General features: G+C 36.9%; 1 protein-coding gene across 4 annotated transcripts in view; it reads right to left on the bottom strand.

The window, feature by feature from the left end:
- Positions 1–630: 630 nt before the first annotated feature.
- The window catches only part of EPSTI1 (epithelial stromal interaction 1), a 100,592-nt gene continuing 89,102 nt past the window's right edge, over positions 631–12,120 (bottom strand). For 3 of the 4 annotated variants that reach the window (XM_081308161.1, XM_081308162.1, XM_081308163.1), the window contains 2 exons: positions 8,481–8,580; positions 631–1,602 (listed from right to left, as the gene is read on the bottom strand). In XM_081308161.1, coding sequence (XP_081164287.1) covers positions 1,594–1,602; positions 8,481–8,580 — 109 coding nt within the window. In that variant the 3' untranslated portion in view covers positions 631–1,593. Of the gene's footprint in view, positions 1,603–8,479; positions 8,581–12,120 lie in introns of those variants that run through there. The other variant, XM_081308164.1, reaches the window with a different exon arrangement.

Raw genomic sequence — 12,120 nt, 5'->3', positions numbered from 1 at the left:
AGCGGTAGAAGAGAAATTGATGATGACTTCCCTGAGAAGCCTCCAAAGTGAAAAAGCATCCCTTTCTCCTACTCCTGGTTACACAGTGGGAAATGCAGCAAGAGAGGAACACCAATCCTTGACACAAAAAATGAAACGTGACTTTAAGGTAGCCAGGCGGGCAGGTGTGGGGTTGAAATGGCTGCTTGCCACAGCAGTAAAAGGCCTGCGACAGCCGCACATTTACAATCCGTTTGGCGGTGTTTCCAACACAGGCTGAGGGATTTCATTTTTCCCATATAAGGCAACAACAAGGATTTCAAATGGACCAAACATTTTATATTAGTGTCAACAGCCCTAACACAGCTTCAGCTGGCAGAGAACAGGGAAACCAAGAATATCTGCATTTTTTATTCCAGAGAAACTGCCTGAACAGCATCTGTTCTCAGCCACCCTTATTCCACCCAACGTGACCCTTTCTGCAGGATACCCTTGCCCCAGTCATGTGTCCTGACCCAAGAATTTTAAATCACAATGCTCCCCTGAATACAGAGATTTGGAAAGTTAATTTCATCACAACAATTACTGCAATAAATTTAAAAATAAATAAAAATAAAGACTTGCTCCTCCAACCTTTATTCTGAGAATACATGCCATGCTTTGCTTATAAATCATGGGGGTGGTGGCAGGATGGGGCTCAGGTTACATAGCATGGAAAAATCAATACTCTTTTACTCTAGGATCTATGAACAGGCTCAAGGTCACAGAAATTGAATAGGAAAGCCCACTGAATTAGCAACAGGAAATACGTTGCATAGAACAAAGACAAAACAAGTTTCCAACATACCTTCAAAACACTATGATGTCTATATTTGTTGTTAGTTGACTTTAATGAAAAATGGCCATCTACAAAATTAACTGTCTCACTCTGAAAATAAGGGGGAACCATTATTTAAATAAATATGGAACAAAGTAAGGCACAAATAGTGATTACATTAATATATTTGATCTTATGAACTCTAAAAAGGAATAAGATGATACCCTCTCAAAAGAGAAAAAGCCAAGAGCTTGTCATTAAAAATAAAAACAATCTACTGATATAGAAATAGAGCTTTATTTATAAATTTGTTAAAAGAATACAAAAAAATTGTTTCCTTCGTTCATATTGGTATTCTAGATTAAAAAAATACTGAATTGATTAAGATCTTAAAAGACCCCAAAGCTTCCCCAAACCTGTAATTTAGTTAAGAATCAGTCAGTTACAGAGACACAAACCTGAAGCACCCATAGCTCTTGCTAACATGAAAAAAGTGATTCCCTCTTTTTCTGTCTTACTAACATTGCTCTAATTATTCTTCTAATAAGAGGCAAAACCAATTAGAAAAATAAAGTAACATTTTGCTGGCAGTAGAGATAAAATATGAGTTCAGTAATCAGCTCCTGCAAACATGCATAACTAATGACTGGAGAAATCGGCCATCCCTAACCACTCTGTTGAGTACATCGGCAGTTGAAGTTAAGGTAAAAAATAGTGAGGCTAAGCAAAACTACATGAAGAAGTAGTGGGGGTTTTTCAAGGTCAGTTGACGAGAGCCAGATGGAAATAAGTATTTCTCATATATCCTGGAAGGAAAAGAAAACAAAAATTACCAAAAGGAGCAAATTACAATTCAAAACCTTTGTAGTCCAAAATAAAATTCCTTCAAAGAATACTTTTACTGCATCAGGTAAGAAAGACCAGATTTTAATGATGAAAAGTACCAGTGAAATGGTTTAATTTTCAAGTCACACTGTATTTAGCTTACAACAGTCTCTGTCAAGAATGGAACAGCTTATCTAAGGACAGCTTGTTGGTTGTGTTCTTAGAGAGAGGCTAACACAGGCCCCAAATAATAGAGTTCACAAATGTTGTCACCCTCCTCCAAGGTTACAGCAAGGACAGAAGGAACCCAATATGGAGCAATTTAAATGAAAATGTATCAAGAGGAGGTATACCGCTCTATGCAGCAGGAAGATGACTTCCAAAGGGACTGGGAGGTAGGGAGATAAACTAATAAGTCCCCACCCCCACTGTGTGCAAGGGGTCAAGGAAATCTCCATCAAGACTTCCACAGCGCTAGGCCACTTAGAATACAGACAATTGCTGTTTTTTCTAACACTTTGGGAAACTAATCTCAGGTGACCTCATAGGTCATGGTAAGTGTTTAATTGTCCTTGGAGACATAGGATTTAGAGTTTCCACAGCATCCCTGAAGGTACTCCCTACTATTAACCAGAGAAAATATTTAAAGTGATAAAGTGCCCCACCCTAAAGAAACTTAATGGGGACTCTTGAAAAACCAAAATGCATTTATTAAAATATAAAGTCAATTTTAAAATTATTGAAAACTAAATGTATATATTAAGCAATATGAGAAGACTGGAATTTAATTTTTAAACAATTTAAAAAATGAAGACCAATCCAGTTTGTCTACACAACATATTCTTATTGGGGTCCTGCTGCTTAAGTGTCTACAAGACACTATTAAAAATAACTTCCGGGGTTTTCATCGTAGTTGTATGTTTTATGTCTTTCTCCTTTTCATCTCTATCTTTGGCTTTCTACTGGTTTCAGTGTTTTCTCCAAGCCCCATCTGTGGTTTGGAACATAGCTCTCCTCCCACATTCCTTGGGTAAGAGAGAAGCCCAGTCTTCATCGATCAACTTCTAGATAAATGACACACAAGCAATATACTCTAAATACCAATCTATCCATTTGCTCTGTATAAAATAGATCCTGAATAAAAATATACTCCGTGGATTCTCTTCTGACTTTTGCATGGTGTCCTTTGATGAGCAGATGTTTTAAATTTAAATGTAGATATTTTTATCATTTCTTTTTGGTTTATACTTTGAGTTTATACTGACCTAAGAATTTTAAATCACAATGCATCCCTGAATACAGAGATTTGGAAAGTTAATTTCAACACAAAAACTGCTGTGTTGAAATCCTTCCCTAGCTCCAATTTATTAGTTTGAATACTTATTTATTTATTTTTTGTATCGGGCCCTTAATTACTGAGCTACATCTCCAGAGGCCCTTTCTTATTTTTTTATTTTGAGACAGGGTCATGTTTAATTACTTAGGGCCTTGATAAGTTGCTGAGGCTAGCCTTGAACTTGTAATTCTCCTGCCTTAGCCTCTGGAGCCACTGGGATTACAGGTATGCACCACCTTGCCTGACTTCTAGCTCCATTTCATAAGTAGTTTCTTTTTTCTTCTAAAATTTAAAAAAGTCTTCCTCTCTATTTGTAAGTTTTAATCTACCTGGAGTTTTCATGAATGGTTATCAGGAAGCACCTAATTTAAGGTGTGTTCAACAGCACATGTTGAAAAATCTATTTTTTCCCAGGGATGTGTTTTGCCTCTCTATCATAGATCAAAATCCCAGAAATAGTCTATCTGTTGGTGACAAATGCATACATATTAACTATGTAATTAATATCTCATATATATTTCTTTATCTTTAGAAGTGAGTTAGCTATTCCTGATTCTTTGCTTTGATTACAATTTAATTAAATCAATATATTATTTAGGAGCTCAGTCCTATCTATTAACAAGGTATAGTTCTCCATGTATTTACTCCCCAGTATCTTCAAAACTTGTATATACTTTTTAAAAAGTTTCTGATATCTTTGGTTGGACCTTTTTATTAGGTTTCTTATTTATTCCCAATGTACATAAATGAAGTTAGTTTTTATATATTGATCCTATATCCATCAACATTGCCAAGTCCCTACTTATTCTAATAATCTAATTATAACTTTTCTTGGATTTTTGATGCAGATAATTGTATCATCTGTGATATAATAAATACTTTTTTCTTTTCAATCTTTAAATCTGATTTAAATGTTTTTGATGTATTTTTATTATAGAGTTATGATCCCATTTTAGATAAATTTCCTTTCTATTCATAGCTTGTTAGAAGTTTTTATTTTTTAGTACACATGAGTTTTAAAATTTATCAAGTTATTTCCCTGTATCTATTGAGATGGTCATATGGAGGTTCTCCTATAATGTACTAGGCAACTTAGTAGTATTTTATGTTTTGTTCATGATAAGCCAAGTTTGTGTTTCTGGGATTAATCCAATTTTATCAGGATATATTATGCCTTTCAAAATATTTGCTATTGACTTCATCAAAATTTCATGTTTTTTTTTAAATCTATGTTTATGGGTGAATCTTTTTTATTTTCTGTATAGTGGTTGATTTTATTTCAAAGTTACATTCATCTAATCATTTTAGAAAATATGCCCTTCTTTTTCATTTTTCAGAAAAGCTTTACAGACACTTGAAGTAGTCATCCCTTGAAAAGTTTAATAAAATGTGAATAAAATGTGAAAGTTTAATAAAACTGTAACATGTCTAAATCTGGTTTATATTTTATGGGAATATATTAACAAATGGATCTCGAAAATGTATACATCACTTTTCATTTCTAGCAATAATGTATAAAGTACCTGTTGCCTAATGGCTTTGCAAACAGAGTAAATTATTTATCTTTTGAGGGTTTTTTTAACAAGTAATAAATAAGAAACAGTATTTCTTAATTTCTTTTATTATGATAAATTCATTGAGTTTCTTAATTTCAAATATTATGTCATTTATTTCCAGAAGCTCTATTTTATTCTTTTAAAAGTTTTAGTTGTGTCTTTAACTGTCTGTTGGTTTTTTCCTCATTATTCCAAATCAAATTTTTATTTCATCAAATGTTTTATGCATAGCTGTTTTAAATTCAAGTATCAAATCATTTTAGTTTATCAAATCATTTGACTAAATCTCTTTGTTCCGTTTGTGTATACATGAATTTCCAATTATTGCTTTATGCTTGGGATACACTGTTAAACAAAACAATTAAAGGAACCCATCCTTAAGAATATACATTACCACGTGGAAAAACTAAGAATTAGTAGCCAATAAAACATACAAATAAGTTGTGCTAGAAAATATGTTAGACGTTGAAGAGCACTATGGGAAAAGAAAGTGGAGTCATGGAAAGGGGGATTGCAGGAGCCAGGAGAAGGCACAGGTGGCAGTCTTAAAATAGGATAGCCAAGATAACACCACTGTGATGATGGGATTAAGAAACAAACCATTTGGATATTCTGAAGAAGAGTATAAAAGGAGCAGCAGATACAAGGGCCCTGCTTGTAGGTGAGGACAGCCAGTGTCGAAACCATTCCAAGAAGTGCAAGAAAGCTAGCTAAGATGAAAAGGGAAAGCAGAAGTAGGAGACAGCCAGAGGGGAGATGAGGTCCACATCGTGCAACACCTTGGGAAGCCACCCTCAGGACTTTGGCTTTTACTCCAAGTGACTTGGAAATTATAAGACTCATGTAGGGTTTTAAACAGAGAAGTGACAGGAGTCAGATTCTCTCCTACTAAGAACAGATTCCAGATGGGTAAGTGTGGAAGCAAGAAAGTGACATAGGAGACTACTACCAAGACCTGGATGAGCAGTGATAGAGGGCAGAAGCAAGGTGATGGTAGTGAAGGAGGTGAGATGCTGTTGGATTGGATCTGTTTGGAAGGAAGACTTGAGAGTATTTGCTGATGGATCTGCTGTAAGTGATGCAAGAAACAGGTTGTACCATGATGGAATCAGGGAAAACTGCGGTAGAGCACTAGGATGGGAGAAATCAAAAATTAAATTTTAGGTATGTTAAGGTTGGAAAGTCCGTTACACATCTAATTAGAGATGCTAAGTGAACAACTAGATGTGCTTGGGCTCTCTCTCCTCCAGCGAGGAGGTCCACAGAGCAGGATAGAGGAGAGTGTGGCTACAGAGTCACTAATCAGGACCTCCTGAGACTAAGCAGGAAGCAGGTCTGATTTTATTGTGCAGTTACCATGTATATATATACTCATGCAGTAGCTAAGCAGATTACAGATGGCCATCAATACAATGTCTTGCTAACTATCCTTGCAGCGACCAACCAAGGAATGAAGGGGTCGTGGACAAGCACAGGGACCACAACATGTGGCCTTGCTTCCAAGGCTGTGCCTATGGGGTAAGCAGTTTGCCGCTCGTGTGCCTAGCGTATGCCTTGTATGCAGTACTCCATGCACTTGTCCCCACATAGATGGGCAAGTATGGAGTCTGTAGGAAGAACACAAACAGAAATTTTGGAATAATAAACATGAAGAAAGTATTTAATTTCATTAGAATGCATGAAAACACCAAGGTATTAGTAAAACAAAGCTTAAAACATGGATCCCTGGGGCAGTTCAGTGTCAAAGAGGACAGGCAGGTGCAGAGGATTCAGCAAAGCAGGATGGAAAGAAATGACCACTGCGACATGTGGAAACCCAGGAGATGTCCCAGAAGTCAAATAAAGGAAGAGAATGATTCACCATGACAAATGATGCTGATAGTCAAAGACAAAGACTGAAAAATAACCATTGGATTTTGCAAAGTGATGTTGCCAGTGACCATTAAAAAAAGAGCATTTATTTATTTATTTATACTTTTAAGACTGGTAGAGTCTAAACCCTGATTTGAGTAAGTATAAGGAAAAAAAATGGATAAAAGAAACTAGAGGTGCAAGGATGGTCACACTTCTTGCAGTTGTGCTTTAAAGAGGAACAAAGAAACAGGGGTGAAGTGAGAGGAAAGTGGGGTATCAACAGAATTTATATTCATTTATATTTTATGTTGATGGAATTTTCTATTTGACATGAAGCATCTGGTGATTCAGGAGAGGAGAGAGAGCATGATTAGAACAAAGTGTCTCCACAGGTTGAAGGGATAGAACCTGGCCCATAAGGAAAAGCAAGCATGGAAGTCCAGCCATCTGTGGGTAACAGGAGGTAGAGGTAGGAGCATGAGAAAGTTCTTATCTTTCTGTCACTGCTTCTTACAAGTATGGGAAGAGCCAACAACCACTTTGGACTTGGATATGCCTGTCATACTTTAAAAAAAAATAAATAAACCCAACCAATCATCCTCACCATTACATCATAAGAAAATGGCAATACTCTGTCATCTGTTATGGAGTCTAGTAGAGATTTGTAGCTCACTCTCTAAGGCCTATTAATAGTCACCATTGAGCCAGGTAGCCAAATCCTCATTTCCTTAGCTGACTCCCATAGTGTATGCATTTACAGTCTTCATCATCATCTCCTCAAACCCAGGTATAACTCCATGTTGTTAAATAGTGAAGAAGTGACAAATCAAGTTCTGACCAAAATCTGAATTTCCATCACATTTCACAACCAAGTTATATGAACTAGGATAAAGCCTTCAATTCACAATGCCCCACTTTCCATAAGACTCCTACTCACATATTCTCATGAATAAGTCAATATTGTGTATATCATATTAAACAGCACAAAGACACTATGTTTTGATTATTTTCTCTCTCTCTCTTCCATGTTGTCCTTATTCTGAATGCCACAGCAAAGCAAATAAACATACATTATGGATAAAACAGACACATCCAAAATGCATTCTCTGCAAATTTTCCTTATGTTCAATTATCTTACTAGGTACCCTTATAAAATTCATCTATCAGTTTTAACGTCTAGATGCCTTCCCAGGAAACATGCATAGAAGATTTCTAATAGACTGATTTCTCAAAAATGATACAAAAACTTATTAAAGAGTAATCTGTAGCTTCCATTAACGCTTGATTATTTTGTTGAATTTTAATAGTTTAAAAATGCCTATCTGATATCTCTCTTGTGCGTGTGCATCTCTTTATAAATACATGCATATTTATATGCATACATCTATATGTATTTTTAGTACGTACCTGTGCATTTGGGCTTTAATCAATCTGTAAAACTTACTGTAGTTAGTTCTGATTCTATGCACAATACAATCTTCACAATCAGATACATGTCAGAGTTTGATGCTAGTTCAATAATATATTGTGCACAAAAAATACATTAAACACATATTACAATACAATTGCAAGGTTTCCGTCACGGAAATATGTAAGGGCATTTCATTTTCAAAGAGTGCCTTTTGCTGTAGGGTTTTTTTAAAAACCATTTTGTGGTGAAAAATTAAATACTAGTTTCTTTGATGTGCTAGTTTCACTGAAAAGAATATATTACTAGAGAAAAGTGCTTGCTATTTTTATAACCATATTTCACTTAAGATTTTCTCAGGGAAAAAAAAATGTTCATTTGTTTTTGTAGTGGGTCTGAGAAAGGGGTGATAAAAAGCCTTATAGTCCAGGCAATCAAGCTGAGAACAAAGGGCAGGTGTCATTTTTTATTGTGACTGGTCAGAGCTAAAATCAGGACACTCTCTCTATCTCCCTCTTCCTCTCACCAGAAGCTATTGTGGAATTTACAGTAATCACCCTGGCTGACTACCCAACACATAGCTGAACAGCACACCAAAAAAATAATATCTGGGGAGAGGGCCACAACATATTTTTTAAATTCTCATTGTTTTTATCCTTCAACTTGGAAAGATGATTTTTTTTAAAGAGGAAAGAAAATACTCACCCAGCTCTTGCCGCAATTCGTATTCCAATAGCCTCCAGACTGCCCTAGGCCACCTGGTTGACTTTTGCCTTGGAGTCGGTCCAGAAAAGCATTATTTACCCTTTAAAACAATGAAAAATGTGTGTAAGTAGAAAGCTTGCTGCAGGGCTAAGAGATTTCTGAGAACCTAATGTGCTGTATGAACTGACTGTGGGGATTGCTTGCTCCCTTCAGCTTAGCAGAAATCTACAGAAACCACTTTTCACAGTCACCACATAGCATGCTGGTCACAGTCCTTTTCTGGAGCTGGTGCCAGTCTTGGCTCAAGCCAAAGGGGGCACGAATACTTAAACTTGAGAATTTTATTCACCCATCTTGCACTAGTTCATCAAGAGTCTTGGCTATTCAAGCAACTGCAGTCCTCAGGGTTATGAAACCCAGAGGCTAAGGGAAAATGGAAATTTCAGCAGGAGGCAAAGCAAAAGAATAAAAAAAAAATGGCTCTCCAGAGTACTCATGTTGCTCCACAGATGTGTACCCCATTGCCAGTCTTGCTAAATAACGAGTGAAAAGTAGGAAAAAAAATGGGAAGAAAGTAGAGGAAAAGGGAAATATCAGAGGAGAGAGAAGCTCAAGCTTTAGAAAAAAGGAATGGGTATATCTTTTTCTGATATTCTGTCATACTTGAAATGGCCCTTTCAGAAATTAAATCCTGAATAAGAAAATTATTATCATCAAGGCCAAGATAAAGGCGACCTGTACAGAGATGTTCATAGAGTCATCCCTCAAAATCCACAGGAGACTAGGTCCAGGATTCCCAGGGATACCCGAATCCACTCCTGCCCAAGTCTCTTATGTAAAATGACATAGTTATTTGCATATATCTGATGCACATCCTTCCATATACCTTATCATCTCTGATTTTATACAATACTTAATATAAGATCTATATCAAGGGTTGTTTTAGAGAATGACAAGAAAAAAGGGTCTGTAGATATTTCAGTAAAGGCACAATGCTTTTTCCAAATATTTTCAACAAATATCTGGTTGAATCCATGGATATGAAACCTATAGATATAGAGAGCTGACTGTATTCTATTTCTGAAACTGGATATGTGGGGGTTCACTTTACAATCATCATTGTGTATTTTTATGGACTGTTCTGTTTCATATTATAATTTTTAAAATTAAAAAATACATCATCATCAGCCTATGCACGGCTGAGTGCGGTTAGGGTCTTGGAAGCTAGAGAAATAGCAACGGATGACTTAGGAACTGTGCAAATAAGACTAGAAGCTTCTAGGGAGCAGAAAAAGAACCTAGTGCACTACAACCACATGTATATGTAAAGAAGACAGGAAGCAGACATGGTAGACTCCTTTCCAGTCATAAGGACTGGTCATAGTGAGTGTCTGCAAGTCCTTTACTGTGGGAGATTTGGGCATTTTGAGGAAAATAATGGTTGAGTAGCAAAGTCAAAAGCTGGAGATTCTTTGTCTCCATGCTTGCTCAGTGCTAGCTAAGATGCCAACGGTGTTTTGACTCATTTTGACCTCTGAGTTATTGAGTTGCTGTTTCAGCACAACTCTGTCACGTGGAGGTTCCATCTCAGCTGTGCTACAGCTTTTTCCCCTCCTGCCATGAAATCTACCCAAGTGCCAAACCCTGGTCAGCCAGGCTCACTGCAGGACTCAATGTGTAAGTCACCTTTTCTCAATCTCTCAGCAGACAGGTTGAACAGTATCTTACTGAGCTGAAGACTTGAAATATGAAGGAAGAGGAAACTGACCCAGACTGCCCTTAAGCAACACAACCAATGGAATTCTGGACTGCCTATAAGTCTGGGGCTGTTTAGATCTAGTTCTTTTTTTTTTTTAATTTTTTATTGGTTGTTCACAACATTACAAAGCTCTTGACATATCATATTTCATACATTAGATTGAAGTGGGTTATGAACCCCCAATTTTACCCCAAATGCAGATTGCAGAATCACATCGGTTACACATCCACAATTTTACATAATGCCCTATTAGTAATTGTTGTATTCTGCTACCTTTCCTATCCCCTACTATCCCCCCTCCCCTCCCCTCCCAACTTCTCTCTCTATCCCATCTACTGTAGTTCATTTCTCTCCTTGTTTATTTTCCCATTCCCCTCACAACCTCTTATATGTAATTTTGTATAGCAATGAGGGTCTCCCTGCATTTCCATGCAATTTCCCTTTTCTCTCCCTTTCCCTCCCATCTCATGTCTCTGTTTAAAGTTAATCTTTTCTTCCTGCTCTCCCTCCCTACTCTGTTCATAGTTGCTCTCATTATATCAACGAAGACATTTGGTATTTGTTTTTTAGGGATTGGCTAGCTTCACTAAGCATAATCTGCTCTAGTGCCATCCATTTCCCTGAAAATTCTATGATTTTGTCATTTTTTATTGCTGCATAGTACTCCATTGTGTATAGATGCCACATTTTTTTTATCCATTCATCTATTGAAGGGCATCTGGGTTGGTTCCACAGTCTAGCTATTGTGAATTGTGCTGCTATGAACATCGATGTGGCAGTATCCCTGTAGCATGCTTTTTTAAGGTCTTCAGGGAATAGTCCGAGAAGGGCAATAGCTGGGTCAAATGGTGGTTCCATTCCCAGCTTTCCCAGGAATCTCCAAACTCCTTTCCAAATTGGCCGCACCAATTTGCAGTCCCACCAGCAATGTACAAGTGTACCCTTTTCTCCACATCCTAGCCAGCACTTGTTGTTGTTTGACTTCATAGTGGCTGCCAATCTTACTGGAGTGAGATGGTATCTTAGGGTGGTTTTGATTTGCATTTCTCTGACTGCTAGAGATGGAGAGCATTTTTTCATGTACTTGTTGATTGATTGTATATCCTCCTCTGAGAAGTGTCTGTTCAGGTCCTTGGCCCATTTGTTGATTGGGTTATTTGTTATCTTATTGTCTAATTTTTTGAGTTCTTTGTATACTCTGGATATTAGGGCTCTATCTGAGGTGTGAGGAGTAAAAATTTGTTCCCAGGATGTAGGCTCCCTATTTACCTCTCTTATTGTTTCTTTTGCTGAGAAAAATCTTTTAAGTTTAATTAAGTCCCATTTGTTGATTCTAGTTGTTAACTCTTGTGCTATGGGTGTCCTATTAAGGAATTTGGAGCCCGACCCCACAATCTGTAGGTCGGAGCCAACTTTTTCTTCTATCAGACGCAGAGTTTCTGATTTGATATCAAGCTCCTTGATCCATTTTGAGTTAACTTTTGTGCATGGCGAGAGAAAGGGATTCAGTTTCATTTTGTTGCATATGGATTTCCAGTTTTCCCAACACCATTTGTTAAAGATGCTATCCTTCCTCCATTGCATGCTTATAGCCCCTTTATCAAATATAAGATAGTTGTAGCTTTGTGGATTAGTCTCTGTGTCCTCTATTTTATACCATTGGTCCACCCGTCTGTTTTGGTACCAGTACCATGCTGTTTTTGTCACTATTGCTCTGTAATATAGTTTGAAATCTGGTATTGCTATACCGCCTGATTCACACTTTCTGCTTAGAATTGCTTTTGCTATTCTGGGTCTTTTATTTTTCCATATGAATTTCATGATTGCTTTATCTATTTCTACAAGAAATGCCGTTGGGATTTTGATTGGCATTGCATTAAA

The sequence above is a fragment of the Spermophilus citellus genome (assembly GCF_964194105.1).
Source record: "Spermophilus citellus genome assembly, chromosome: 1".
Classification (NCBI taxonomy): Eukaryota; Metazoa; Chordata; class Mammalia; order Rodentia; family Sciuridae; genus Spermophilus; species Spermophilus citellus.
The sequence above is the reverse complement of the archived record's forward strand: the minus strand, read 5'-3'. Positions and strand labels throughout refer to the sequence as shown.